The sequence below is a fragment of the Lissotriton vulgaris genome, chromosome 11, assembly GCF_964263255.1.
Source record: "Lissotriton vulgaris chromosome 11, aLisVul1.2, whole genome shotgun sequence".
In the NCBI taxonomy this organism is placed as follows: Eukaryota; Metazoa; Chordata; class Amphibia; order Caudata; family Salamandridae; genus Lissotriton; species Lissotriton vulgaris.
In genome coordinates this window covers 195,587,043-195,614,900 of record NC_141699.1, presented here as the reverse complement: position 1 = coordinate 195,614,900, position 27,858 = coordinate 195,587,043, and the positions used below count along the sequence as shown (strand labels likewise).

At 48.5% G+C, this 27,858-nt stretch overlaps 1 protein-coding gene across 1 annotated transcript in view; it reads right to left on the bottom strand.

Annotated features, from left to right (window-relative positions):
* Nucleotides 1-11,135: 11,135 nt before the first annotated feature.
* The window catches only part of USP30 (ubiquitin specific peptidase 30), a 446,442-nt gene continuing 429,719 nt past the window's right edge, over nt 11,136-27,858 (bottom strand). The window contains exon 13 of the mRNA XM_086943095.1: nt 11,136-14,579. Within this exon, the coding sequence (XP_086799221.1) occupies nt 14,318-14,579 (262 nt within the window). The 3' untranslated portion in view covers nt 11,136-14,317. The remainder of the gene's footprint in view (nt 14,580-27,858) is intronic.

Here is a 27,858-nt window from a genome sequence, read left to right as displayed (position 1 = left end):
CTACTCTTCCTTTCCTCTTAACTGGACCTGGGTTCGCTTTGGATTTTCCTTCATGGGAGTAGAGTCACAGGCAGCGTTCCTACTGAGGCAGATAATTCCATGTAGGCTTTGCACTACTCCTTTTTGTCCTTCACTAGACTGTCCTCTAAATTCCATCTCTGCCTGATGCCCGCTCCATCTTTGAGCGTCCTTTTAGACATCTCGGAGCTGAATAACAAGTTACTTACCTTCGGTAACGATTTGTCTGGACGAGACATATATTAGTTATTGATTCCTTACCTTAGAATTACCCCCAGGCGTCAGACTGGATACAGAGAATATTTCTCAGCAGTACCCCAGCGCGTCGGTAGGTGGCTTCAGTCGACTACACGTTTGTCATCGGCGTCGTGACCGCCGGGATGACGTACCGGTATCTACTTAAACGCTGCCCCCGCGCCCTGACGTCAATTCTTTTACACGACATTCCACGCCAGAAGCGCAGAGCCATGCAAGACACTGGTGCACAAAACTAGGGCCCTGAAAGGGACTCCCTTACTCTAGAAGTCAGTTTGCAGAATGGGGAGGATGGGTGGGGCAGTAAGGAATCTATAACTAATATATGTCTCTTACAGATATATCGTTACGAAGGTAAGTAACGTGTTCATCTGAAATAGACTATTAGTTATAGGTTCCTTACCTTAGAATAAATACCCCAGCAATACCAACCCCGGAGGTGGGTCTGCAAACTAAGTTCATACCAGAAAGTCATGGAGAACTGAACGGCCAAAGAAGCTGTCTCTCCGGACTTGACTATCCAGGCATTAATGCTGAGTAAACGTGCGAAGTGAGGACCGCGTTGCTGCCTGGCAGATGTCACTGAGGGGGGCTCCACATCCCAAAGGTTAGTGGCTGCTGTCACCCTGTTGGAATGGGCATGCAGTCCTTCCGCCCGGAAAAGTTTTGTACAATCCAGATAAAATGATAATGCATGTTTTGGATCCAGACGGTGGAGTCTCTCCTCCTCGGAAGGATGCAGGGGCAGGAAGAAGGTGGGCAAAGTGATGGTCTGTCCTATGTGGAAAGAGGTAACCACTTTGGAAAGAAAAGAAGGTCTAGTTCGAAGGACAACCTTGTCTGGATGGACAGAAAGGATAGGAGGTTTAGAAGATGGAACTTGAAGCTCACTCAACCTGCGAGCAGAGATGATGGCAACCAGAAAAACAGAAAGATTAAATTACAGACTTCGGCAGGAAGGTCGAAAGCTGTCAACTATCGCTGCTCAATCTTCATGCAAGGAGATGGAGACTGGACAGGTTCGGGTGGAAGACCGTCCCCTGCTGCTGCAACAAAAGATCCTTCTGAAGAGGCAGTCTGATCAGAGGATCTATGGCCATGTTCAAGAGCTCAGGATACCAGACTCTTCGTGCCCAGTCTGGAGCCACAAGAACGACTTGGGGCCAGTCGCGATCAATCTTCTTTAACACTCTGGGCAGAAGAGGTATAGGTGGAAAGGCATAAGGAGACCCCAATTCCACTCGCGACAAAAAGTCACAGAGCCAATGCCGCCTTAGAAATTCTAACGCACAGAACTGCTGACATTGCGCATTCTCTTCGGTGGCGAACAGATCTAACCAAGGCTCCCCCCACTGCTGAAAGAGACCTTGCACCACCTCCGAGTGAAGAAGCCATTGGTGCTCCATCATGCGCTGGTGGCAAAGTTCATCCGCCCTGGCGTTCAGAGAACCTGCCAGGTGTTGAACCACCAGGGACATGCCCTGATGTTTTAGCAACGTCCAAAGGTGAAGAGCCTCTTGACGCACAAGTTACTTACCTTCGGTAACAATATATCTGTAAGAAACAGTAGTTTGTGTTAGATTCCTTACCTTAGAATATCCCCAGGCGTCTGACTGGATCCAGAAAGTTTTGCGTAGCAGTACCCCTGCGCGTCGGTAGGCGTCGTCTGCGGCTCTGCGTCCGTCATCGGCGTCATGGTCGCCGGAATGACGTCAGAGTACTTAGACGCCGCCTTCGCGCGCTGATGTCAGTTCTTGTACATAGCTTTCCGCACCAGGAACGCAGAGCCATGACAGAGACCGACACTGGTGCCATGAAACTGGGGCCCTGAAAGGGATGACCTTAACCTTAGATATCGGTTCGCAGAACGGGGAGGATGGGAGGGGCGGTAAGGAATCTATCACTAACTACTGTTTCTTACAGATATTGAGTTACCGAAGGTCACTAACTTGTGCATCTGAAAGAAACAGGTTAGTGTTAGATTCCTTACCTTAGAATAGATACCCCAGCAATACCAACCCAGGTGGTGGGACTGCAAACCAAGATCACATCAGAAAGTCCTGGAGAACGGAACTGCCGAAAAAGCCATCTCTCCGGACTTGGCTGTCCAGGCAGTAGTGTTTAGCAGACTTGTGCAGCGAGGCCCACGTAGCTGTCTGACAGATGTCCTGCAAGGGGACTCCCCGACCCAGGGCAGTAGTAGCCGCCGTGGCCCGAGTGGATTGGCCTTCAGCGGTGGTCCGTTTGTGCACTGCCCGTCCCTTCTTCGCGCCCACGTAACCAACAAAGAGCTGGTCGTCCACCCAGAACTGGTGTGTGCGATAAAGATAGACTGAGAGCGCACGTTTTGGGTCCAGACGGTGGAGCCTCTCTTCCTCTTTCGAGGGATGCAGAGGTGAAAAGAAGGTGGGCAAGGTAATGGACTGCCTGATGTGAAAGGCCGTAACCACCTTGGGCAGGAAAGAGGGATGCGTTCTTAAAACAACTTTGTCCGGATGGAGAGAAAGGAAAGGAGGCTTAGAAGAAAGAGCCTGGAGCTCACTCACTCTCCTGGCAGAGGTGATGGCAACCAGGAATGCAGTCTTAAGAGTCAGAAGACGAAGAGGGCAATTGTGAAATGGCTCGAAAGGAGCGCACATCAGATAGATTAGAACAAGGTTCAAGTCACACTGAGGTATCACGAAAGGAACAGGAGGAAACATGTGCATGATGCCCTTCAAGAATCTGTTTACAACAGGGGACTTGAAAAGAGAAGGCTGATCTGGAAGCCTCAAGAAGGCAGAAATGGCAGAGAGGTAGCCGTTAAGAGTGCCCAGAGCAGAGCCCTGCTGGGCAAGAGAAAGAAGGAAGACGAGAACCTCTGAAAGGGGGCAGAGAGAAGATCCACAGCCTTTGCTGTGCACCATGCCACAAATTTGTTCCACCTGCAGGCGTATACCGATTTTGCGGAGGGACGCCTGGCTGCCAGAATCACATCACAGATTTCAGGTGGCAAGTCAAATGGCCTCAACTGCCGCCGCTCAATCTCCAAGCATGGAGGTGGAGGCTGGATAGGTTTGGGTGGAGGACTGTCCCCTGCTGCTGCAACAGAAGGTCCTCCTAAAGAGGCAGACGAATCAGGGAATCGACTGAGATATTGAGTAGCTCGGGATGCCAAAACCTTTGTACCCAGTCCGGAGCCACAAGGATGACTTGGGCCGGGTTGCGCCTGATATTCAGCACTCTGGGCAGAAGTGGTATAGGCGGAAAGGCGGACAACAGACCGCAGCTCCACTCGCGACGAAAAGCGTCTCCTAACGAGTGCCACCATGGAAATTCCAACATGCAGAACTGATGACATTGCGCGTTCTCTTTGGTGGCAAATAGATATAACCAAGGAGTCCGCCCTGGCGTTCAGGGAACCTGCCAGGTGTTGAACCACCAGTGACACGCCCTGGTGTTCCAGCCATGCCCAGAGGCGCAGAGCCTCCTGACAAAGGGTCCACGACCCCACCCCGCCTTGTTTGTTGCAGTACCACATGGCGGTGGTGTTGTCTGTGAACACCTGCACTACACTTCCCCGGACAGAGGGAAGGATTGCCTTCAGTGCAAGCTGGATCGCCCGCAGCTCCAGAAGAATGATGTCGAGCCGGGACTCCGCCGGAGACAAGAGGCCTCTGATCTCCCTCTCCCCCATGTGGCCCCCCATCCCAGGAGGGACGCATCCGTTACCACTATGTTCTCCGGTTGGGGTAGGGTGAGAGATCTGCCGCTGACCCAATCGCGGTTCGTGAGCCACCACTACAACGGTCTTGCAGTGCCCTCCGAGATCCGGACGTGGTCGGACAGATTGCCCTGATGCTGTGCCCACTGAAACTTCAGGTCCCACTGCAGAGCCCGCATCCGCCACCTGGCGTGATGCAACGGAAGTATGCAGGAAGCCATCAGCACCCGGAGGAGCTGCGTCCATCTGACCGAGACTCGGAATAAAGGCTGAAAGATTGGAATCAGAGCCTGAATATCCCGAACCCGCTGTTCAGGGGGATAAACCCGAAACTGCGTTGAGTCCAGAACCGCTCCGATGAAAAGGAGCTTTTGAGTGGGGCACAGATGATGGAGAACCACAGCGAGTGCAGGAGGTCTGCCGTAGTCTGGAGGTGGGAGACGACTGTCTGGGGCGAGCCTGCCTTCAACAACCAGTCGTCGAGATAGGGGAAGACTGAAACCCCTAATCTGCGCAGATGAGCTGCCACCACGCCATCACTTTCGTGAACACCCATGGGGTGCTGGTTATGCCAAAGGGGAGCACGGTAAACTGAAAGTGCTCGTGGCCTACCATGAACCGCAGGTAATGCCGGTGGGCCGGCAGGACGGGGATGTGGAAATATTCGTACTGCAAGTCCAACGCTACGATCCAGTCTTTCGGTTCCAGGGCAGCTAGGACCGGAGCCAAAGTCAGCATCTTGAACTTCTCCTTCCGTAGGTCCAAGATAGGGAGTATGCCTCCTTTGCCCTTCTTGGGTACCAGAAAGTAGTGGGAATAGCAACCACGTCCCACTTCTGGCCCAGGAACGCGCTCGACGGCCCTCTTGGCCAAGAGGGCAGTAACTTCCTCCTGGAGAAGTCACAAGTGATCCCCCGTCATGCGGTGGTACGGCTGGAGGGGTTGCCTCGAAGGGGAGGGAGTATCCCCTTCGAACGATTTGCCGCAGCCACCTGTCCGATCTGATGGAGTGCCAGTGAAGGAGGTGATGGCGAACCCTGCACCCCACTGGCGTTGAATGGGCCTGAAAATTCGGACTAGGAGGGTTTTGAGGCAGATGCTGCGGGGGTGGGTGTGGACTGACCTTGCTGGTGTCCCCCGGCACTGCCACAGCGGTTACCACGTCCACAACAGCATTGAGGTTGGTTTTGTGGCCTGTGGCTAGCTGGACGTGAGGGGGCGCCCCTTCCTTGGCCACGAAAGGCAGAAGTTGGCTGGCGTTGGCCGAGGCCCAAGGACTTGGCCGTAGCCCTGGAGTCCTTGAAACGCTCCAGCGCACTGTCCGCCTTGTCGCCAAAGAGGCGACAGCCATCAAAGGACCTGTCCATAAGGGAGGCTTGGACATCGCCCGAAAAGTTGGCGGACCTCAGCCAGGCGTGGCGGCAAACCGCCACCGTCGTTGCAATCGCCCTGCCTAGTGAGTCCGTGGTATCCAGTCCACACCGAATGGAATAGCGTGCTGCATCCCTTCCCTCTGCAAGGGCTTGGGTAAGCTTTGCCTGGACCTCCGCCGGGCACTGCGGCAGCACTTCCGCAACCGTATCCCACAGAGAGTGGGAGTAACGGCCGAAAAGGCAGGCGGTGTTGACAGACCGCAACCCCAAAATCAGCAAGGAGAACAGTTTCTTGCCGAAATGATCGTTCCTTTTGGATTCCCGATCCGGAGGGGCGGTCGGGAATGCAGTCTGGGAGGTTGAGGCCTGGATCACCAGGCTCTCAGGGGTGGGGTGAACAGACAAAAAAACTGGGGTCGCCCGGAGCCGGGCGGTGGCGTCGGGCCACGTTTCGATCTACAGGGAGGCCTGTAGAAGGCTTAGACCAGGTGCCCAACAGAACGCCCATGAGGGCTTCGTTGAATGGCAGGAGAGGCTCCGAGGAGCTTGCCTGCGGTTTGAGCACCTCAGTGAGGAGGTTAGTCCTCATGGCCGCGACCGGGAGCTCAAAAGCCAAGGCCTTGGCTGCCCTAGTCAACACCACACTGTAAGCAACCCCCGCCTCCGTAGCCACGGTAGGAGGGGAGACAAATCCAGTGTCTGGCGAAGCGTCCAGACCACTGGCCTCCCCAGTTCGTCTGCCCAACCCTGGCTCAACTGGCACTGCAGTGCCAGAGGGTCCTCAGACCCCTCCCAATCCCCCCTCATCATCCATTTCCTGAAAGTCAGGAATATATGATGGAGCCAGGTAGTCGGTGAAGGGCTCCCCAATCGGCGTCGAAGATGGCGCCGGTCCGACTCCGGATCCGGACCGGGGTGGGGTGGGGATCGCCGTCGGGGGCGACACTCTTGGTGACGGCGCCGGCAGAGGGGTTGTAGCCTGGATCCTGAGGAAACCTGCGGCGGCGGGACCGGAGTCGTTGACGGAGCACCGTTTGGGCTCCCAGACGGACCTGCGGGCCCGAAGGCGCCTGGGCGGGACCCGAAGGCGCCGATCTCCTCTGGCGTCGCGTGCAGCCCAGGTACCGGGGGGTGCGGAGCTGGGGGGGGGGGAGGGAGTCAGAAGAGCGATGTCGCTTGTTCGACTTCTTGTGCCTCGACTTACCTGAGAACTTGGAGCCCGATGAGTGGTGTCGACTCGCCGAGCAGTGATGACTGTGCCCCGCGACCGGTCCCTCGACCTCCTCATGGACCAGGACCTCGCGCAGGGCGGACTGCCGGATCTCGAGGCGCTTACAGGACCTCTCCCGCCTAGCCTTCGACGTGAAGGCCCGGCAGTCGGGGCACAACTTATCGTGGTCGGCCTCCAGGCAGTAAAGGCTCCGACAGTGGGGGTCAGTAACCGACATCATGCGTTTACAGTCGTCGCAGGGTTTGAACCCGGGCATCCCTATCGGCACCGGAGTCGAGAATCGACTAGAGAAGATCCAAATGATATCGAAAATGTTAGTCAAAAATTGACTAGAAGAACTGCTCTTCCAGGATCTGCGCTTGCTGGCGCGGAAAAAAGAAGAACTGCGTCAGCGCACGAGGGTGGCATCTAAGTACTTAGACAACGTCATCCCGGTGACCACGACGCGACGACTGACGTGGAGCCGCAGACAACACCTACCCACGCGCAGGGGTACTGCTATGCAAAACTTTCCGGATCCAGTCTGACGCCTGGGGATATTCTAAGGTAAGGAATCTAACACTAACCTGTTTCTTTCAGATACAGGGTCCACAACCCCACCCGCCCTCTTTGTTGCAGTAACACATGGTAGTGGTGTTGTCTGTGAACACCTGCACTACCCTTTCTATGACAGAAGGAAGGAATGCCTTCAGTGCCAGACAAATCTCCCGGAGCTCCAAAAGATTGATGTGGAGCCTGACTCCGCCTGAGACCAGAGACCTCTGATCTTCGCCTCTCCCATGTGGCCGCCCCATCCCAGGAATGACGCATCTGTAACCACTGTGAACTCTGGTTGGGGAAGGGAGAGGAATCTGCCATTGACCCAATCCTGGTTTGTTAGCCACCATTGCAATTGGTGTACTGTGCCCTCCAAGATCTGGACGATTTCCCTGATGCTTCACCCACTGGAACTTCAGGTTCCACTGCAGAGCCCATGTATGCCACCTGGCACGATCCACCAGCAGAATGTAGAAGGCCATGAGGCCCAGCAGCCTCAGGGTCATTCTCACGAAAGCCGGGATAGAGGCTGAAACATCAGTATCATAGCCCGAATATCCCAGACTTGCTGCTCGGGAGGATAAGCCGGAAACTGCGCTGTATCCAGAACTGCTCAGATGAAAAGGCGCTTCTGAGAGGGAATCAGGTGTGACTTCGGCACGTTGATAGTGAACTCCAGTGAGTGCAGGAGGTCCGCCGTAGTCTGGAGGTGGAAGAAGACAGCCTGGGGCGAGCCCGCCTTCACAACAGCCAATCGTTGAGCTAGGGACACCTGATCTACGCAGAGGAGCTGCGACCACCGCCATCACGTTCGTGTTAAGGCGAAAAGGGAGCATGGTAAACTGAAAATGCTTGTGGTCTACTATACCGTGGGTAACTTCTGGGGGCTAGCAGGACGGGGATGTGGAAGTTAGCATCCTGCAAGTCCAACGCTACCATCCAGGCTCCATGGTCAAGGGCAGACAGGACTTGAGTTAATGTCAACATTTTTAACTTCTCATTCCAGAGGAAGCGGTTAACGTCCCTGAGATCCAAGATAGGACTCAGGCCTTTGTCCTTCTTCGGTACAAGGAAGTAGTGAGAGTAACAACCACAACCTCTTCTGACAGAGAAGGGCCAAGTGATCCTCCAACATGTAATGGAGTGTTGGTGGCATGGAGGAGAGGGGTAGTCCCGAAGGGTAGGGGGTAGTCCCGAAGGGTAGGGAGTAGCCCCTTCGGACTATCTGCAAAACCGACCTGTCCGATGTGATGATGTGCTAGTGGGGGAGGTGATGGCGGATCCTTCCGCAACTGGTGGCCCTGAAAGGGCGGACTAGGAAGGTTTGGAGGCTGCTGCAGAAGGGGTGCTGGGCGACTGGCCCCCAGATCCACAGCGCTGAGTCCCACGTCCCCGGCCGCAGAGGCTGGGTAGCTTGAGTCAGCCTGCATCTCTGGGTGGAACGTGGTGGGGCACCCCTTCAGTAGCCATGAAAGGGGCAAAAGGCAGACTGAACAGAACGAGAGGTGGCAGCGAGTTCCAAGGATCTGACCGTAGTTCTAGAGTCCTTAAAGCACTCTAACGCATTGTCTGCCTTGTCGCTAAACAGGCGACGGTCATCAAAGGGCATGTCCAAAAGGGTTGATTGAACATCCCCTGAGAAGCCAGTGGACCTCAGCCATGTGTAGTGCCTCAAGGCTACTGATGTAGAAATCGTTCTACCCACGAGTTGGCGGTATCCAGCCCACATTGAACTTTGCTGCGTCCCTTCCCTCTGCGACCACACAGGAGAGTACGGCCCGGGCCTCTTCAATGCACTGTGGCAGCAATTGCGCAACCATGTACCACACAGAGTGGGTTTAACTGACCAAGAGATATGCGGTGTTCACCGACCGCAGTCCAAAGCTGGCAGAATAAAACCTCTTCTTCCCAAGAAGTTCCAGCTTCTTGGATTCCCAATGTGGGGGAGCAATAGGGAACGCGCCTTTGGATGTTGAGGCTTGGACCACCAAGCTCTCGGGGTTAGGGTGTTGGGAGAGGAAGACTGGGTCGGCCGGGTCCGTGCGGGGGCGTCGGGCAATCATCCTATCCACAGGAGCCCCTATGCTGAACTGGACCAAGGGCTAAGAAGGAGGTCTGTGAGGGCCTCATTGAGCCGCAGCAGGGGCTCCGAAGAGGTCGCTGCAGGCTGAAGCACCTCAGTCAGGAAGTTAGTCCTGCTTGCCACTGTAGGAAGCTCAAGGTCCAAGGCAACACCTACGGAGGCTCCTTCCACCGTGGCCACGGTAGGGGGAGATAACATACCAGGATCTGGGGAGATAACCAGATCACTGGCCTCACCCAACTCCTCTTTCCAGTCCGGCTCTGCCAGCTGGTCTGCCAGAAGGTCAACAGACCCCTCCCAGTCCTCCTCACCCTCCTCTGGCTGCCACTCAGGGCAATAGGGAACGCCAGGGTAGAACAATGGTTCAAAAATTCTCTGTGTCAAGGAAGCTGGGGTCAATGCTTGCCGGGGGCGCAACCGGCGTTGTCAGAAGGATTGGCGCCGGGTAAGGTACTGTGAGGTCGACCTGCACCGATCCGGATCCAGGCCTGGATCCTTGGGGGCCCTGCGGGGCGGAGGCCGGAAGCAGTCGGCATTGAAAGTATCGGCCCCCAGCCGATCGAAGGAGAGCCGGCAGAGTCAGGCTGCCCACAGATGAAATGTAGGGCTTTGTAAAATGCATGAAGCTGGGCAGGGGACGCACCGGCTTCCGGAAAGGGAGGGAAGCGCGGAGCCATCCCAGCAGGTTCCGAGGGCGGAGCTGGAGAACGACGACCCTCCGTGTTCCCCGACGGACGACGGAGAGAATGCGAAGAACGACGATGTTTCTTTGCCTTCTTCTTGTGGTTTAACTTACCCGAAGACAAAGACTTCGAGGACGAATGGGGGTGGTCGCTCCGCGACCTTACACTCGACTGGGATCTCAAATGCAGCGGAGCCGACTGCAGGGTCTCCAAAGGTTTTCAGAACCGCTCCCGCAAAGACTTAGGATTCAGAGCCGGACAGTCGGAGCACAACTTCGGGTCGTGGTCGCACTCCAGGCACCAAAGGCACATGAGGTGCGGATCGTGGCTGACATCAGCTTGTCACAGGAGTCACTAGGCTTGAAGCCGGGTCGATGACTGGACATCCCTCGTGCACAAGGAGTCGAAACAACTACAAAAAAAGAACAAAAGTCGAAAAAGGATAGTCAAAAAGTGACTAAGGGTACCGCTCTCTCTGGGTTTCCACAGTGTTCGAAGGTCCCATTCTCACAAGTTAAAACTGACTACGAAAGGAAATTCTATTGCAAGACATCATGCATGGGATTGGAGGACCTCACAAAGGCACAGGTTGCTTTTTTATATAGCTCAGCTAATGTTAAGTATACAAGGCAGCAGTTTTAGGTCAGATGCTGCACTGTACGTTATAAGAAGGTTGAAACTGGAATGCTGTTAATTCAAGGAAAAATTCGGCCAGGGCCAGGCTTTGGAAGGGGGTACATAGCATTCATTACGCTGAATATTGCACCAGATTTAGAATTTAAATGTACGGTTTAAGTGTTCTGTGGTCACTGCCCCAAGCATGGAATAATTCACACCACCATGATTATGAAGGAAGATCCTATAATGCAGAAGATCATTTTGTTGCAAGGAAGTTCTTGCCATCCAAAGAGCTTATGGATGTGTATCTCTACATTCCTATTCATCCACAAAAAAGGGTTAAAGAGGAAATCGTTAACCTCATTTAAGTTAATTTTACTGATTTGTACACTGAATTTTGTCATGCTCTGGATCCTGTACCAATAATTTTAATAAGTAATTTCTTCAGATAGGGTTTGATATTTTGTAAATCTTCATTTCATATAGTTTGTCCTCAGCTATCTGAGGTATTGTGTTTGCTTTATTAATTGGTTACTGGTCAATTTTTCTGTTGCCATATGTCACAACTATTATAAATTTGCTATATTGAACATTAATGTTTATGTTGATTTATATGACAAGCAAAACACTTAAAAAGTAGTAAATTAAATTTTTATTAGGAATGCACATTTAAAGCTTTTAATAAAGTTACATAATGATTTAATTTGAATGACTTGCTAATGCACGGGCCCACAAGTCCTTTTTGTCTGTACAGCTATATACATTTAAAACCTCACACCACTTGCTAATACAGCTGCATTTCCATTGGTTGCAAATCTGTCCATTGTTGTGACACCTGCAAAGTACAACTATAAAAATACAAGCACATTAGTCTTTTTTTACATTTAGGGCGTTAGCATAAATAAAGGTAATCTGCACAGCAGAATTTAACCAATGAATAGTCACTATGGTAGAAATATTTGTCACAGTAGAAAAAGCAGAGGTGTTCTATAAATGCACAATCAAATGAAAGTCACTGTTTTGCAGAATATTTGGTTCTAACCATACTAGAAAAAAGGTAATGCAAAGAACCTCGCTATATCACTTCAGAGCTAGTGTCTTAACAGTCCAAGGTGGCTGGATTCATGCCAGAATTTTCAGGATATCTGCCTAAGAATTTTTCATACAATGAATCTAAATTAAACCCATTACTATAGGTTTTAGAAATTTACATACATTGGTTCTACTTAGAACTAATTTACAAGGTATGTTTTCCTGAAAATCTGGTCCTCTCTTCAACGTTGGACTCTTCTGCTGTCGATCAAGATCACTTTCTGGATAGCATCTTCGTCATGTAAACTTCACTCACCACTTAAATAGTCTTCAACAACTCCTCTCATACATCTACAAATCCAGACTCCGATAGTTGGCTAACAGTTTGTACCATGTTCGTTGCCACACACAACAGAAATTAAAAGACATCTTTGCTTTTCTTTTTTATGCTGCAAAACAGAACATTTCAACTAAGCGAAAGAGAACTAGGAGTCCAATACATAAATCCAGGCCATCCATTTGTTTGCTATAAGCCACTACTGCAAACACCGCTACACCATCATTTTTCTAACATCCCATAACAGTTCTGAATTGTTCTTAAAATGCCATCAATTTTTACTTGGTGACCAATTTTCATAAAAAGTGATTCCTTTCCCTTGCATGTCAAGTTTCTTAATAGTGGCTAACTGTTTGAAGAGCACATACATCTACAAGAGCTTGTTTGGAACCACACGTTTGGCTGGAGGACTTATGTACTTGCTATATTATGCTTAATTTGTCAGTTATTTATATAATCAGGATTTCAGTTAAATTAGCAATTTAAAATTTTCCTGCCACAACTATAACTTGAGAGTATGGTCACAAATGCAATATTTGTGTTGGCTTCCATGGAAACATAATTCTAGAGGTGCCTACAGATCTGCACAGCAGCGAAGGAGTACAAAGTAGAAGGTGTGTCGTGATCTGTATGACTTATTGAACTCAAGCTTACTAAGCCAAGAAACCCAAACAACCCAGTGCTTTGAAATTTCTGGAAATGCAAAAACGTATTTCCAGGTTTATAGTCGCATACCCTTCAGGCTAACCACAAGGTGTTTCCACACCACTCCATTTCAAATAATTGTAATACTCAAATCACAAGCGTGCTCCATTCAGTTTCAACAATTCTAAAAACTAATGCATCCATTTAGCACCCCATTTTAAGAATTACAAGCACAAAATGGTGGTACTTAATTTGTTAGTTGCTATATAACTACATCCAAACACAGATTATTGTGAATGTGGGGATACAGAAAATGACAGTGACTCAAAGGTGTTGATATGCTACAAGATTTAGACAACTTCAAGTTGAGTCTTTCAATCTGTGGCTGTTTTTTTTTTAAAGCTCTTGTGAAATATTCTGCAAAACACCACATGGACCATGTATAGCAGGATTAAGAATATGAACTTCACTGTTAAATCAGGTTGCCAAATTCCAAGTTGGATTCACTGCAGATTAGGTGTAGGAGAGGATTAAAACTCTGTACACCACCTAACAGACTACGCATTAGGCCCTCAATGATAGGGGAATACCTATCCTCAGAGGACATTTGGAAGCTTCCTTTGACCCATCATATTGTGGGAAAAACAAACAGATGTTGCAGTCATCATCAAACTGGATTGCTTTTCTGAAGACTCCACAATGGTCTAAACTGGAAAGCGTCCTACTACTGTGTTGCTTCTAGAACACTAAACATATAATTTAGTTTGCTGGTATTTACAGGTATAACATTTAGCTACAAATGCATTGAAGATGTTCCCAAGTTAAAAGCCTTTGCTCATTTTTTCTCGCGCCATTACAAACTTGGAAATACTAAATCTTTGGGTATGACAAAGTTCCCTTTTGGCTCAATAAGGCACATTCTGAAGCATTATACAGCAAACCAAAGGAACACAAACAAGACAAAATAAAATAAACATCTTCATGCTTAACTTCCAGTGGTGGTAAAATCAACTGATCTCGAAACGTCATGAGTAGAATTCAGCAGTTAGACCCAAATCTGGTATGTACTTGTCTATGTGTGTGTCTTTATTGATTTATGGAAGGGCCTGGATTTAAAGTAGACTGCGAACCTAAGCTCTGGGACAACCAGTAACAGCTATGTCAAGTGCATGATCTATTTGGTTTTTTCAAGCAGGCATAGATGCGTGTATTACAACACACAAGAGAAGTAAGAAAGTCAACACGTTGCATCTCTTTTTAAAACTGAATTACAAATACAAATTTCAAAATACATACTTGTCTAGGCTTGTAGTAATTGGTTTTAAAATGGCACTGGAATTTTTTTAATGTCTTCTTGACGTACCCCTTACACATCACACTGCAGTTTATGATCCTGTACATAGCAGCTTTACTTCAGGTTACTTTTTCAGGAGTAGCTATGAAACTAGTTTATGAGTTAGTCATATTTTCAACCAGAGGTGTGAACAAATCTGCAGCTGACTTCACTTTTTCCAAACGTAAACACCTACTGAAAGAAAGGAGACATAAAACATGGATGTTTGCTTTCCTTCCAGTTTTAGAAGCAAAGGTTTTGTATTAGGATGAGAATTAATGCATCCGGAAAGAAAATTGCTTGGCTGACTCCATTATTTTCTCGATCAGTCTCACCAGCTACTTTCTGCAGCTAATGGTAAAAAGTGGAAAGTTGCAGCAGCGGTATTTTATCCTTGCATAGTGCATGCTCTTATTTAACTGTAGTTGGCTGGGCGATTTTCTTTTGCATAAGCTACCGTAGGGATTCATTACTCTGACTTCACCTCAAGACCTGTGCGCCATACTTTGGTACGAACACGCTCATAGAACAGAAGATATGCATTAGATGAAAGTACTTCTTGCAAACTAGCCTTTCGAACAGTGTCATCAGATATCCACAGCCATTGGTTACTATGAGGGGAAGAACTCTTAGGAGATGGTGGAGACCGCCTGTACGTCACAAAATGCCCAGAATGCATGTCTCCATGATGGACTACAACAGCGACCAGACGGTAGAGGTACAAAGAGAAGCTGTTTGGAAAGAGAAAAAACAAAGCCTGTAAGCACTAAACACAATAGTATCCAATGCAGTTTAGTAGGTTTTAAACATACCTTCACTTCTGTAAATGTTTAATCAAGGAGTAGTCTTAACTTGCAATTAAAGGTCTTTACAATATTATTATATCATCATTACAGGACATCCCTTCTTTGCAGTAATATCTAGAAGGCAGATTTAGTGACAGTTGAATGGTGACATAGGTTGCCTAGGTTCTTTCCACCTCAAATATTTCAAACATATAACAGAGACCTAGCTCTAATTTACACAGTATGTATGCTATTTTGCAATACTAGCCTAAATGGAAACGTAGAATATAGAAAATGTTAGTTACCTGCAACTGAAGTTAGCAGCTTATTCCTGTAGTAGAATGTATGCGGTCCATGATCCCACCATCTAGGATTGGCCTCATGATATAGGTTGTTTCCCAACTTTTGATTTAGGCACTGGCTGTGGCATGCATCGCCACACAGCCATCACCTTTCATTTGTTGTTACCCTATGTCAAGGGAGTGTTAATATATTTAGGGCCCTGCGCTGCTTCCACTTTTTATGCCACCAACCTGTCCAGCTCACATTTTTGTCAAAGATAATTTTATTAGGAATTTTGTTGTATACATTCCACAAACAAAAAAAACAATTGTATCGTTACGGGATCCCACGCAGGGGAACATAGGGCTCTAAGAAAGTTAGTGAAGAAGCTGAGTGCGTCAATCAGTCGAAATCAGCTCCGTTGCATACTCAGGCGGCCAAATAAAAGTTACAGCTGCTAAACAGTCAGAGCGTTTCCATATTCCTGAACAAGAGAAAAATATAACCATCATGCAATATTGCTAAGCAGTCAAGCAGATCAGCTTCAAACTTATCTTGGGACCATGACAGTACCTTCTCCAGAGTGTACCTCCGGAGTGCTATAGGGGAATGCAATCCAGTGCAATAACGCGTGCTCCAACATGGGACACACAATTATATGACAATACATTAACAACCCAACCCCCCTTGACCCTGTCCCCACCCTACCCGTGGTGGCGGCAACAGACAACCAGAAGACTGGATAATTTTAGTACAGTAATAAAAATTGAAAAAGATGGAGAGCTCTGATGGAAGGGTGGCAAACTGCAGAGGGGAGACCCCGAGAGAGGAAGAAAACCAGGGGGCCCCATTTGAATTCAAAATTCTTATAGTCGTCTTTAAAGATGTCAGCCATAGGTTCCAGGCTAAGTAACCTCCAGAGACGAGAACGCCAAAGAGAGATCGCCGGAGCCTCCCTCCTCTTCCATGCAGCCACCAGGGTAATCTTAGATGCGCCAATGCGAAGCCACAATCATTTTGTCAGCTCGGGTCCGGTGTTCAAGAGAGGGGTCACAAAGCCCCAAAAGGATCCCCGCAATAGAGTTGGGGGTGGAGTAGCCTAGCATGTCTTTCATGTGAGCTAGAATTTCTTCCCAGAAAGGGCGAATAGTTGGGCAGTCCCACCAAATATGTCGATAGACAGCCAGCAGCCCGCATCCCCTCCAGCATCTGACCGAAGAAGTGGGGAAGATCTGTCGGAGATTGAAAGGGTGCAAGTACCAATCCATCATGGTCTTGAGATGGGCTTCCCTGAGGTCAGTGGAATGATTAAAGCGGGAGATGTCAGACCAGAGGTGTGTCCACCTAGGGTGCGGGGAGAGCGCAGTCTTAAGCAGGAAACTATAGATGAAGGAAATCACCCCTTTCATAGCAGAAGTTTTGGAAAGGAAGGCTTCAAATTTAGTGAGAGGCGGAGTAGCAGCCTCTCTATTCTGAGGTGTGTCAGCCCAATGCATCAGTTGCGTATAGTGGTACCTTTCTGAATTGTCTAAATCAAATGCTCTTTTGCAGTCATTGAAAGTGAGGGGTTCTAAGTTGTGAAATAAGTGTGTTAGAGCGAGACAACCTCCCTTCCACGCTTCAAGAGCCCCCTCGTGCTGGGCCGGGGGGAATGCTGGATTGTGGTGAATTGGGGTAAACGGTGACGGGAAAGAGGTCCACCTATGCCCGATATTGTGTCCCAGACTGTAAGAGTGGTCCGTGTAGGGTTTCTGATATAGGTGTTCGGAGGTCTGTCCTTACGAGGACGCCAAACCAGATCCCAAATAGTCTGACCCGTCACACTACGGTCCATATGTAGCCAGTGTTTCTCGGAGTCTCGTTGGGATATTCGACTAAAACCCTCAGTTAGGCCTCCTTGTAGTATAAATGGATGTCTGGTAAACCAACCCCCCCTTCAGCGCGGGAGCGACGAAGCAAAGAGTAAGAGAAGCGAGCTCGGTCACCCTGCCAAATAAAGCGCAAGATCATGGTCTTCATTCTCCGAAAAAAATCGCGCTCCAGCTCAATAGGTAAGGCTTGAAAAAGATACAGAAGCTTGGGCAGGAGGATCCTTTTTACAGCATGAATGCGACCTAGCCATGATAAGAAGAGTGGCTTCCACTTTGCTAGGTCCGCTTGGAAGCGTGCAAGAAGCGAAGGGAAATTAGCAGCATAAAGCCCGCGGATACCCGATGTCAATTGAACCCTCAAATATTGAATAGCTGTAGAGGCCCGGGCCAGAGATGTGAGGGATCTGAGTCCAAGGGCGGCCTCCGTTGAGAGGGTAAGACTCAGTATAAATGATTTACTAGTATTAATTTTAAACCCAGAGACCAGCTCATAGCGTTCGAGTTCCGACTGCAGCCCCGGAAGGAAAGTTTCCGGCTCCGAGAAGGACAAGAGTACATCGTCCGCGAAGAGAGATATTTTATGGGATTCCCCCAAGAACTAAATACCCCGGATAACTGGACTATTCCTGATAGCTATTGCCAGAGGTTCGATGCTTAGAGCAAAAAGTAAGGGGGAGAGGGGACAACCCTGTGGGGTCTCTCTTGAGTGTGGAAAGGTAGGCGAAGGCATTGACGACCACCCTGGAGCAAGGAAGACGATAATTAGCTCTAATCATGTTAAGAAATTTGGGTGTAAAGCCAAACGCTGTGAGTGTGCAAAAGAGGAAAGCCCAGTCGACCCTATCAAAGGCCTTCTCGGCGTCCAGACCTACTAAAACCGCTGGAATTTGGTGCTTGTTATCCTTTTCTATGAGATGTATGATTCTGCAGGTGTTGTCTGGCGACCTTTAATTAACCCTGACTGGTCAGGGTGGATAAGTGTGGGCATGAGATCATTTAGACGCTTGGCAATGATTGAAGAGTAGGGCTTCGCATCTAGGTTTAACAGGGCTATAGGCCTATAAGAGGCGCAGCATTGGGGATCTTTCCCTGGCTTGGGGATGACTGAGATCACGGCTTCAGACATCGTACTAGAGGTCACACCCTCGTCTGCCATCTTGTTAAAAAGGGTGACGAGATAGGGAAAACGTTCGGGGGCAAAAGTCTTATAAAAAAGAGCCCTGAAGCCATCAGGCCCAGGGGCTTTATGAGATTTCAAGGCTTTGATGGCGGAGGTAACGTCATCTACGGTGATGGGGCAGTGAGTAGGTCATTCCACGCATCGGAGACTTGTGACAGAGACATCGACTGGAGGTATTCTTGCTGAGCTTTCTCATCTAAAGAGTCCCCTGTGTAAAGGTCTTGATAGAAAGATCCAAAAATGGCAGCCTTATCTTCATCTTTATGTACTACCTCCCCCAACGGGTCCAATATGCCAGCAATGTACTCTTTCTCTCGCTTGTCCCTTAGTTGTTGGGCTAGGTGTCTACCCACTTTGTTACCCTGGGTGTAGGAGAGGTGGCGCAGTTTAAGAGTGAGTTCCGCCCTATTAGCATAAATGTCCCTCAGTTTACCTCTAATAGCTGTGAGTTGACCTTGTGTTTGCCTCGTGGGGTTGACTTTATGGAGATGCTCGAGAGTAGATAATTCAGTTTCCAGGAATTCCCGCTCTCGAGTACGCTGTATGTTCAGGGCAGCATTAAGGGTGATACATTCTCCCCTGAGAACAGCCTTTAAAGTGTCCCAGGTCATGTATTCAGATGTGTCTTCTGAGCGATTAACTTAAAAAAATTCAGTGATGACAGTTCGTAGTTTGGTATAAGATTCCTTATCACGAACGAGGGAGGGAGGAAAGTACCATTTGGGCGTGGCCGGCCATTGAAGACATACAGAGTACAAGCTATGGTCAGAAACCGAGAGAGGGAAGATCTTAGCTTCTTGCAAATCATCCTGTAGTGACTGGCTAATGAAGATGTAGTCTAGATGGGAATAGGTGCGGTGCACATGGGAAAAAACGTATAGTCACGTGTCTGTGGGTAAAACGTGCGCCACGTGTCCAAAAGGCCTAGATCTCGAATTTGCTGTTGTGTTTCCACCGAAAAGGAGCCCGTGTCTGTAAGTTGAAAATGATTGCTGTCGAGCTCTTTCAGCCAGATTAAATTGAAATCGCCCCTCAGAATCAGTTGGCCTTCTGCAAAGTCTGTGAGTCTCCCCAAAAATGTGTGTAGGGAAGTCGTCTGGCCTGCATTGGGGGCATATAGGGCTGCAAAAGTGCAAATTCACCCCCTTAAGCGGCCCTTGATCATGATCCAACGTCCATCTTTATCGCTTAGAACCCCCAAGGGTTGGAATTGGATAGCAGCGCGGAACAATATGGCCACCCATCGGTGTTTCGTGTGTGCCGAGGATCTATAAATTAGTGGGAAGAGTTTGTGCTTAAGACGAGAGTCATCAGATCTAGCTAAGTGAGTCTCCTGCAGTGCCACTACATCTAAATGATGATCTAAAATGTATTTCCAGACTTTGAGACGCTTCTGCGGAGAGTTAAGGCCCTTGACGTTACAAGTTGCGATGGTGATCGGCATCATAGCAGCAGGAAAAAGACAACTATCTCCTCGTGCTCACTGTGACCCCTCACAGCCCCTCCCCAGGATACCCCCAAACAGTTCTGTAGGGCTACAGACAGCTCAGAGCAACTTCTTAAAACATCACAGCTCTCAAATAAAAATAAGGTAAAAAGCCGCCACCACCATCGCCCCAACCCACCCAAAACCCCCTAAAAAAGCAAGAACAAGGAAAAGCAAAAGAAACATACTAAACTCTCTATCTTGTCGCGGGATCAATGGGACCCCTGTGAGATCATGGAGGGCTTCGGGTCAGAAGACCCGGTCCACGCCCGCTCCCACGGGCAATCAAAACAGTAGTGAAGTATGGCGACATGTAAGGCCATAGAAAGTGTAAGAGGAATGAGAGGGCGAACACAACCGTATACAAAAAGGGACATCCAGGAGGCAAACATATCAAGGAGCAAGACAGGTAACATGAGTCTCGGTCATAACTGGCAAGTCAGATAAGTAAGAGTACAACATGCAGACCTGAAAAGACAAGAACCAACAAAGGCAGCCTACATCATACAGAGAAGGGCCTGTGCAGGCCAAAGGTTCATCTTCAGATGAGGAGATACCTTAGTCACAGAGGCAGGGGATGCAGTGGGGCTCAGTGTGCGACTCTCTCTGCTCACCCGGTAGATGCTGGCCCCTACCTCAGGTCCGCAGGCAGGGGTATCAACAGCGGGGGGCATTGTGAAGCAGTGGGAAAGCCCCCTCACAGAGACATTAATACAAAGTCAGCGTCGCGACCAAGCGGAAGGGGAGGGGCCTCCCGTAGCAGACCCTCCACGGTTATCTGATATTGGCGACTCTGTAGGTGCGGAGATGCCGAGCAGGTCCAGTCCTTCCTGAAGGTAGGCGATGTGGCGGCGCTTGTTCTGAAAGTCAAAGCTGAGCCCAAAGGGGTAAGTCCATCTATATCTGATTTTATCTTCGCATAGTTTAGTGGTAACAGGTCTGAGCGATTGCCTCCGAGCTAGCGTTGCAAGAGCGACATCCTGATAGATGCAACAGGAGAAGTTCTGGAAGGTGATGGAGTCTTTAGCCCTCGCCGCCTGTAGAACTGCCTCTTTGGTCTTGTAGGAATGGAATTTTGCCAGGATATCCCGTGGCCGCTTCCTCTCTCCTTGCGGCAGGGACCCCACACAATGGGTTCTGTCCAACTTTATCTTAAGCGACTGGGGGGGGGGCAACAATCTCTGAGAAGAGGCGTATCAAAAAGGCCTCCAGGTCAGGCCCCTCTGCACCTTCTTCCAGATCCCGAATGCGTAGGTTCTCCCTCCGAGATCTATTTTCGAGGTCCTCCGCTTTAAAGTGTGCCTGGAGAAGTTGGTCTTTGAGCGTTTGGACATCTTCCTGGAGTTCAGCCGAACGGTGCTCCTGCTCCTGTTGATGCATTTCAAGGTCAAGAACTCTCGTACCCATGGAGTCAACATCTTGTTGCAAGGTAGAAAGACGCTCTGACAGATCTAACCGCAACTGGTCGATGTAGGACTTGATGTCTTGACCAATGTCCTTACGGAGGTCCGTTTTAAAAACTTAAAACATGCTCAGAAGTTCTGCTTTCGTGAGAGCCATTGTTGCCACTTCCGAGTCACCCCTCAACGACACTCGCTTTTCTTTAGAGGAGAAGAAGTCTGAGACCTTGACGGGAGCCTTGGTCCTCGTTTTCTTCAGCGGCATAGGGCGGCACCCTCCAAGAGGGCGATGATGTCAGAAAATGCGTGAGGACTTCGTCCGTGACTGCTGTTGTAATAGCTTGAGGTGGGGCCCAGTAGTTTAGTTTTCAGCGTAGGCCCGCCCACCTCGCAACATCTCGTTGGCAAAGCGGAACTCAGGGCCCGGCCAGGGTGAGAGTGCCCCCTTTATTTCAGGAAAATTAAAAAGTCAAGTGGTTGGTGACTCGGAAGTGCAGACATGACCCTACAGTGGAGGCCTTGGGGCAATGCCGGGTACAGGCCGCAGGTCCTTGATGTGCTCGGGTTACAAAGGCCCAGTGACCATGTGGCGAAATTCCAGAGGGCCCTCCATTGAGAGACAAAAGTAGCGTCGCCTGGAGGACTGAGACTGTAGACAGGGGGCGTTAGTGTAGGATACTACCATGCAGAAGCATCCAAACCGTGGCAAGGAGAAAGGGTGCCGCCGAGGACGATGCAGAAAGAGACAGCAGCCATTAGGAAAGCAGTGACAATGCAGCGGCAGAATGGAGGACTCGAGGGGCACGGTGCTTGAGGAAAATAGCTGCCAGAATCAGAACAGAAAGGCAGGGTAATGTGCGCCGTCTCCTCCCCGTGACCGTCGCCCAAACCGCAACAAGACTCACCCGCAGTGCTGGAGTCGATGGCGGGTAGATCAATGGAGCCGATGGCGGGTAGATCAATAAAGCCGCCCACAAAAAGCTGTTAATGCCACCATTTAATGCGAACCGGCCGCCATGTTAGGACCAGGCACATTTGACCTATAGCCGTGGCGCGCAAGAATCCAAACCCTCGTAGGGCTCTCACCACGGGTCTCCAGCCGACAGTGTCCTCTGCTGGCGAGTAGATTGCAGTCTCCGATGAGGCCGTGAAGAATCCGGTAAGGGCTCATCGCTGCCGCGTCTCGCCCACCATCTTTGAGCGGGCCGCCGGCGAGCTCGGTAGAGCAGCGAAATCAAATTAGGTGTTCTCCGCCGAACCAGTGAGAGTAATGGACACCCTTGTGGTCAGGGCATCCTCTGCCACAACGGCAACCCACTCGAAGGTCCGTGGGTCGCCAGGTCAGCCTTAAATTGCCACAGGAGCAGTGCGCGAACCGGGAGCCAAGACAGTTCACGTCTGCTCAGCCATCTTGCCCGGCCACGCCCCCCCCAGCTCACATTTTTAAACACTATATATATTTTGTGGGATGCTCACTGCTAGTGTATGTGGTAAATAATCAAAACATACTATGTAAGATTTCATCAAAACACATTCTTTTAAATCAATACAATTTAATACAATACAGTCACTTCATAAAATGGTTCCTCTTCACTGAATTGTAAATTCGTCACTACATTAATAATAAAAAAATAATCATAAAGATAAAGTTAATTACCTTTGGTAAAGCTCCTTCTGGTGGAAACTCTAACTGCAGATTCTTCACATTTAGAATATTTACCAGGCGGCAGACTGGACTCAGAAACTTTTTATAGCAGTGCTCCCAAGCGCACATGGGTGGTGCCGTGCAGCTCTGTGTAGGTTTCGTTCTGTCCAGAATTGATGGAGCAGAGGCGCATTTATGCCATGACCCGGTGTGCCGACGTCCGTTTCTTGATTGACAATTTCCGCACCACCAGATTCAGAACACAAAACAATTGTCAGTACCAGTGTGCAGATCTCGGATTTCGGACGTTTTTACATGGTAAAAACAGCCCACTCCACAAAACGGGGGAGGTGCGAGGGCAGTGAGGAATCTGCAGTCAGATAGAATTACCTTCTGAAGTCGAAGGGTCTGTGGTGTGAGCTCAGACAAGATACGCTTGCAGATCCGAATGGGCAAAATTCCCTTTCCATCAGATTTTGGTTGTCAAGGCAGTACTGCTTTGTGAACGTATGCACTGATGCCCATGTTGCAAACTGACGAACGTCAAGGACAGGAATTCCACATGCCAACACAGTAGGGACGTTACATAGAAGGGTAGACCCAACGGTACTGGGACCTGGATATTCAATGTTATAAGGAAAATGGTCCCAGTAAGTGCACTTCTGGATAAAACAGAAAATTCTTTATACTGTTCAATGCAAAAATAAATTCCACAATTTCTATGAAAAATTTTGTTTATTCACATCCTCATCTACATACATTTATGCACAAATGTATTCAATGAATATAGACAAACTATGTGCCCAAAGAAAACATTTGCTATCCCACATGCTAAAACACAGTAACAATCTGGTGTTCATGGGTAGGTGTAGATATAAAAGTCGACGTTTAGACCCCCAAACGGCGTAGGTTGAGTTCCACCTTACTATGGGGGTCTTCTTCAGGACTAGAGTGGGGTGGGTAGGGGCATCTAGGGTTAATGAGAAAATAAAATAAACAAGTGAAAATACACCTATTTATGAAGAGGCATAAATGGATAGTATAATTACCAGAAAGCCGCAATGAGTGTGGGGCTGAGTCACCACAGGAAGGTTGGGCCCTTAGGCTCCTGCATGTGGCTTTGATGTGTTTGGGAATTTTTCACTCTAATGCAACTCATGTATACACCTTGATTTTCAGGTTGTAGCTCTCTGACAATAAATAGGTGTATTTTCGCTAGTTTATTTTATTTTCTCATTAACCCTAGGTGCCCCTACCCACCCCACTTCACGCTCTAGTCCTGAAGAAGACCCCACAGTAAGGTGGAAATCAACCTAAGCCATTCGGGGGTCGAGACGTCGACTTTTATATCTACACCTACCCATGAACACCAGATTATTGTTACTGTGTTTTAGCATATGGGATAGGTTTGCAAATGTTTTCTACGTGGCTCAAAAAACATGCCTATGTGATGTTAACTATTCATTCTGTGACCACATTTGACCTTTGAAACTATTCACTCAACCCCAATCCTCACAAACCACTTTCCCAATCCACCTCTTCCCCCTCCATTCTTTGGACATATTGTTTGTCTATATACATTGAATATGTTTGTGCATACATATACATAGATGAGGATGTGAATAAACAAAATCTCTCCTAGAAATTGTGGAATTTATTTGTGCATTGAACAATATAAAGAATTTTCTGTTTTATCCAGAAGTGCACTTACTGGGACCCTTTTCCTTGTAACGCAGTAGGGACGGCCTTAAACCATTTGGAATGGGTTTAGACATTCCAGAGGTTGCTTCTTGGCCAATGCAGAGCAGGTCTTAATGTAGAAGAGAGTTCGCCTCTACCTAATCCTTAGCTGTACAGTTTTGCCTTTCTTTGGCCCAGAGAACCCCACAAAAATCTCATTTGTAGAGATCGATGTAAAAGCTTAAATCACTTTTGGGGACTAACCAATGGAACCTCTCCGCGATTGATGTAAAAGCTAAAGTTCTTTTGGGGTTCAACCAATAAAACCTCACCTTTATAGAATTGAGGTGGGCAAAGAATGCTTGGAGAATGATGGATTTCCCAACGTGGAATGGAGTCCTCATTTTTGGCAAGAAGGCCGTCTGAGTCCTCAGCACTAGTCTCTCCTGAAAAAAGTTAATGTACGGTGGCTGTACCCATTGAGTCTGGAATTCACTCGCGCAACAAGCTGAAATGATCACGTTGAGGAAGACGCAATGTGCAGCTGTTCATCTGCTCAATGCGAGTACACATGAGAAAAATCAAGACCAAGTTAAGGCACCACTGTGGCATCTCAAACGATTTGGGAGGAAACCTATGGCAACCTTTTATAAACTGCATCACAACAGGCAATTTATATAAGGATGGTTGGTCCGGCAAACGTAATAAGGCCAAAATAACAGACAAATCTTTTTTAAAGTTTATTAGCAATTTAAACAACACCGTGACAAATTGCAATGGCAACCATATAGAACAATGTCCCATAATATTGCACTCATACATAAATATGAAGAAAATGGCAGCATTGTAGGTTTATAAATAGTGCACACTGGGAGATCCTCCCAACAGATAGCTGCAACTCGAGTGCTATCACCGTCATTTGGTAATGACGAGGCCACGGTGTTTTCCGCTTGCATCAGTATATATGCCATAATGGGGAGCCATGTGTACCTGGGTCAAGATGTCATGGGCATGAGATCAGTGTGCAGTTCCAACTGTTCCTTGCCATAGATTAGAACTGATAGCCATTGTTTAAATTTGGGAGCCAGGTCTCTTCTGACAAAGCACACCACCAGTTTCTTGGCCAGAAGAAGGCAGAGTGCAAAGAATTTTCTATGCAGTGCCTTAATGCTTTTTCCACCCAAGCAGCATGGTGCCCGCAACCATCTATACCTCTCATTCCACTATGGTAGACAAAGCCGACATGACCTTTGTCCAGTACTGTTAAATCTCTGGGCACCACTAAGCCAGAAGCAGAAACCCAGAGTCTGGGGCACCACGGCAGGCACAATTTGGATCTTTCCTAAGGCCAAGTCTATACAATGTAGCAGGGGTGTAATAAGCTCTGTGCAGATATTTATAATGAATAATGAGTCTACTACTTGAAGAGATCAACCCCATTTGCATGCGACTGAATTCCCATTGTTCACCTGAGAGGCTTTGACCTGGCTCTGACCCCCACCCTACTCGTGCCTGATGCATCTGTAGAAGCATCTCTTCTTGGGTGGCGCTATATAGTTTAGTGTTCAGCTGTGTGGTAGAGGAGGCCTCCAGCAAGGTTGATGGCACTCGAAGCGGAGCTGGTTCCCCTGTGAATTCCGGAAGTGACTCACCACCACTGCTGCATAATCTGCAATACATGAATAGTTCCAGCAGCGTGCAGGACTGATCCCCCTTGCATTCCTCTGGCTTAAGGAAACGCACCTCTCTATGAATGTTCCCCCACGTCACCAGACCTCTGTTGTACAGCTGTGTCATTGTGAAGGGTCTTTGAGTGAGTTGGAGTAAGGGGTAGTGCTTTAGGGGACGGACAGGAGAGTAGACATCCAACTCCCGCCCGACACAGCCTGCCCCAGGCTCGGATCGTGCATTCAGCAGTAGAGACATCTCAGATGCGCTGGGAGGGTCGTCACCCAATAAAAGAGGACAATGATGTGGGAGCCATACAAACTGTTTCAACCGCTAAGTATGGAAGGTGTTGTGCTGGTGTATGCCAATAAAAACCAAAATGCGCTTGGGCACACAGATAGTACAACTCAAAATTGGGGGCTTCAAACCCCCCTCGCAGTAGAAGGGGAGAGCAATAGTCCACCAGCTGAATCGAGGTTCCGCGCCCGCCCATGTCAATCTCACCAATTGGGTTTTAAAGAGAGCTAAAGAAAACCTTAGTCAGAGGCAGCAGAATATTGATAAATACATATAAAGGTTTTGGGAGAATCACTATACCATTTGTATAAGACTGATACAGCCAGCCAAAGACAGAGGGAGGGAGATCCAGCGGTTTATCCGTTCTTGTATATTAGTAATAGTTACACCATAGTTTTCCCTCATAACCACGTCTCTCACTCTGTGTATCCCCATGCCCAGGTAGCTGAAGGAGCTCATACACCACTTCAGGGGGAACGCTTGTGTGAAATGCACTACACTAGCAATGAGTGGGAATATCTGTGACTTAATCTAGTTAATGAACAACCTAGACAGGTTCCCAAAATTGAGATCCTCCCTCATAATCGCATCAAGACAGCGATTCGGGTTGCAGATATACAGGGTCATATCATCTGCAAATAGCGAGATGAGAATGGGGTGCTTAGTGTATCGCAGTGCAAACTGAGTAGTGCTGTCAAGAGTTTAGCCGCCAGGGGGTTCCATAGCTTGTGCGAAAAGTATGGTGGAGAGTGGGCATGCCTGTTGCCTTGCACCATGGGAGACCTTGAAAGTTTCAAAGAGGGTGCCATTAATGCGTACTTTAGCTACGGGGTATATTTAAAGCAGACAAATTTGATCTATAAATTGCCTTGCCAGCCTCATCTGAGCAAAGAAATTAAAAAGATATTGCTAAGTCGAACGTCTTAGAGGCATCTAAAAATACAGCGGCAATATTGAGGTCCTGGTCCACGTCCATTTAGGATGGCGAATAGCATGCACAAACTGCCCCATTGAGCACCCAGGTATGAAGCCTGACTATTCAGGCTGCACCAGGTCTGGAATTATTAACAAATCTATCTGCAATCAATTTTGCACAAACTTTGACATCACAATTCAAAAGGGAGAGAGGGAGATATCAATCACACCTGTGGGCTGGTATCTCAGGTTTCAACAACACTTCTCACAGCTTCAAGCATAGTAGTGGGCAGATCTCAAAGCTGCTGCGCCTCTATAAACATTGCTAAAGATGTGGGGTTAGTTCCTCACAATCTTTTATACAATTCAGTTGGTAGGCCATCTGAACCTTGAGCTTTGCCCATTGGAAGCCCCCTCAGTACTTCAATTACCTCATCGAGCGTGAAGGGCTGCCAGTGGAACAAGTGGTGGGAATCTCCAAGCCAGTCCAGTGTAGCATCCTCCAAATAAGATTGGATGGGCAGGTCGGACTGTCGCACAGTACAAATCTCGAAAGTATGCAGTAAAAACCCACTACAATGCAGTCATCTGCCCAACATAGTTGGCTCTGCGAGCCTTGAATCTTCACCACTGAGTTCGCAGCCTGCTCTTTCTTAAGCATGGTTCATGTTAATGTTATGTTAACTTCATTTTTAAGGGGCGTCCCGGCGCTGCGCCTGGAAGGAAACACAACACTAACAGAAAGGAAGAGATGATAAGAAGGGGAAAAATTAACAGCTATCTGGGAAGATAAAAGTTTTT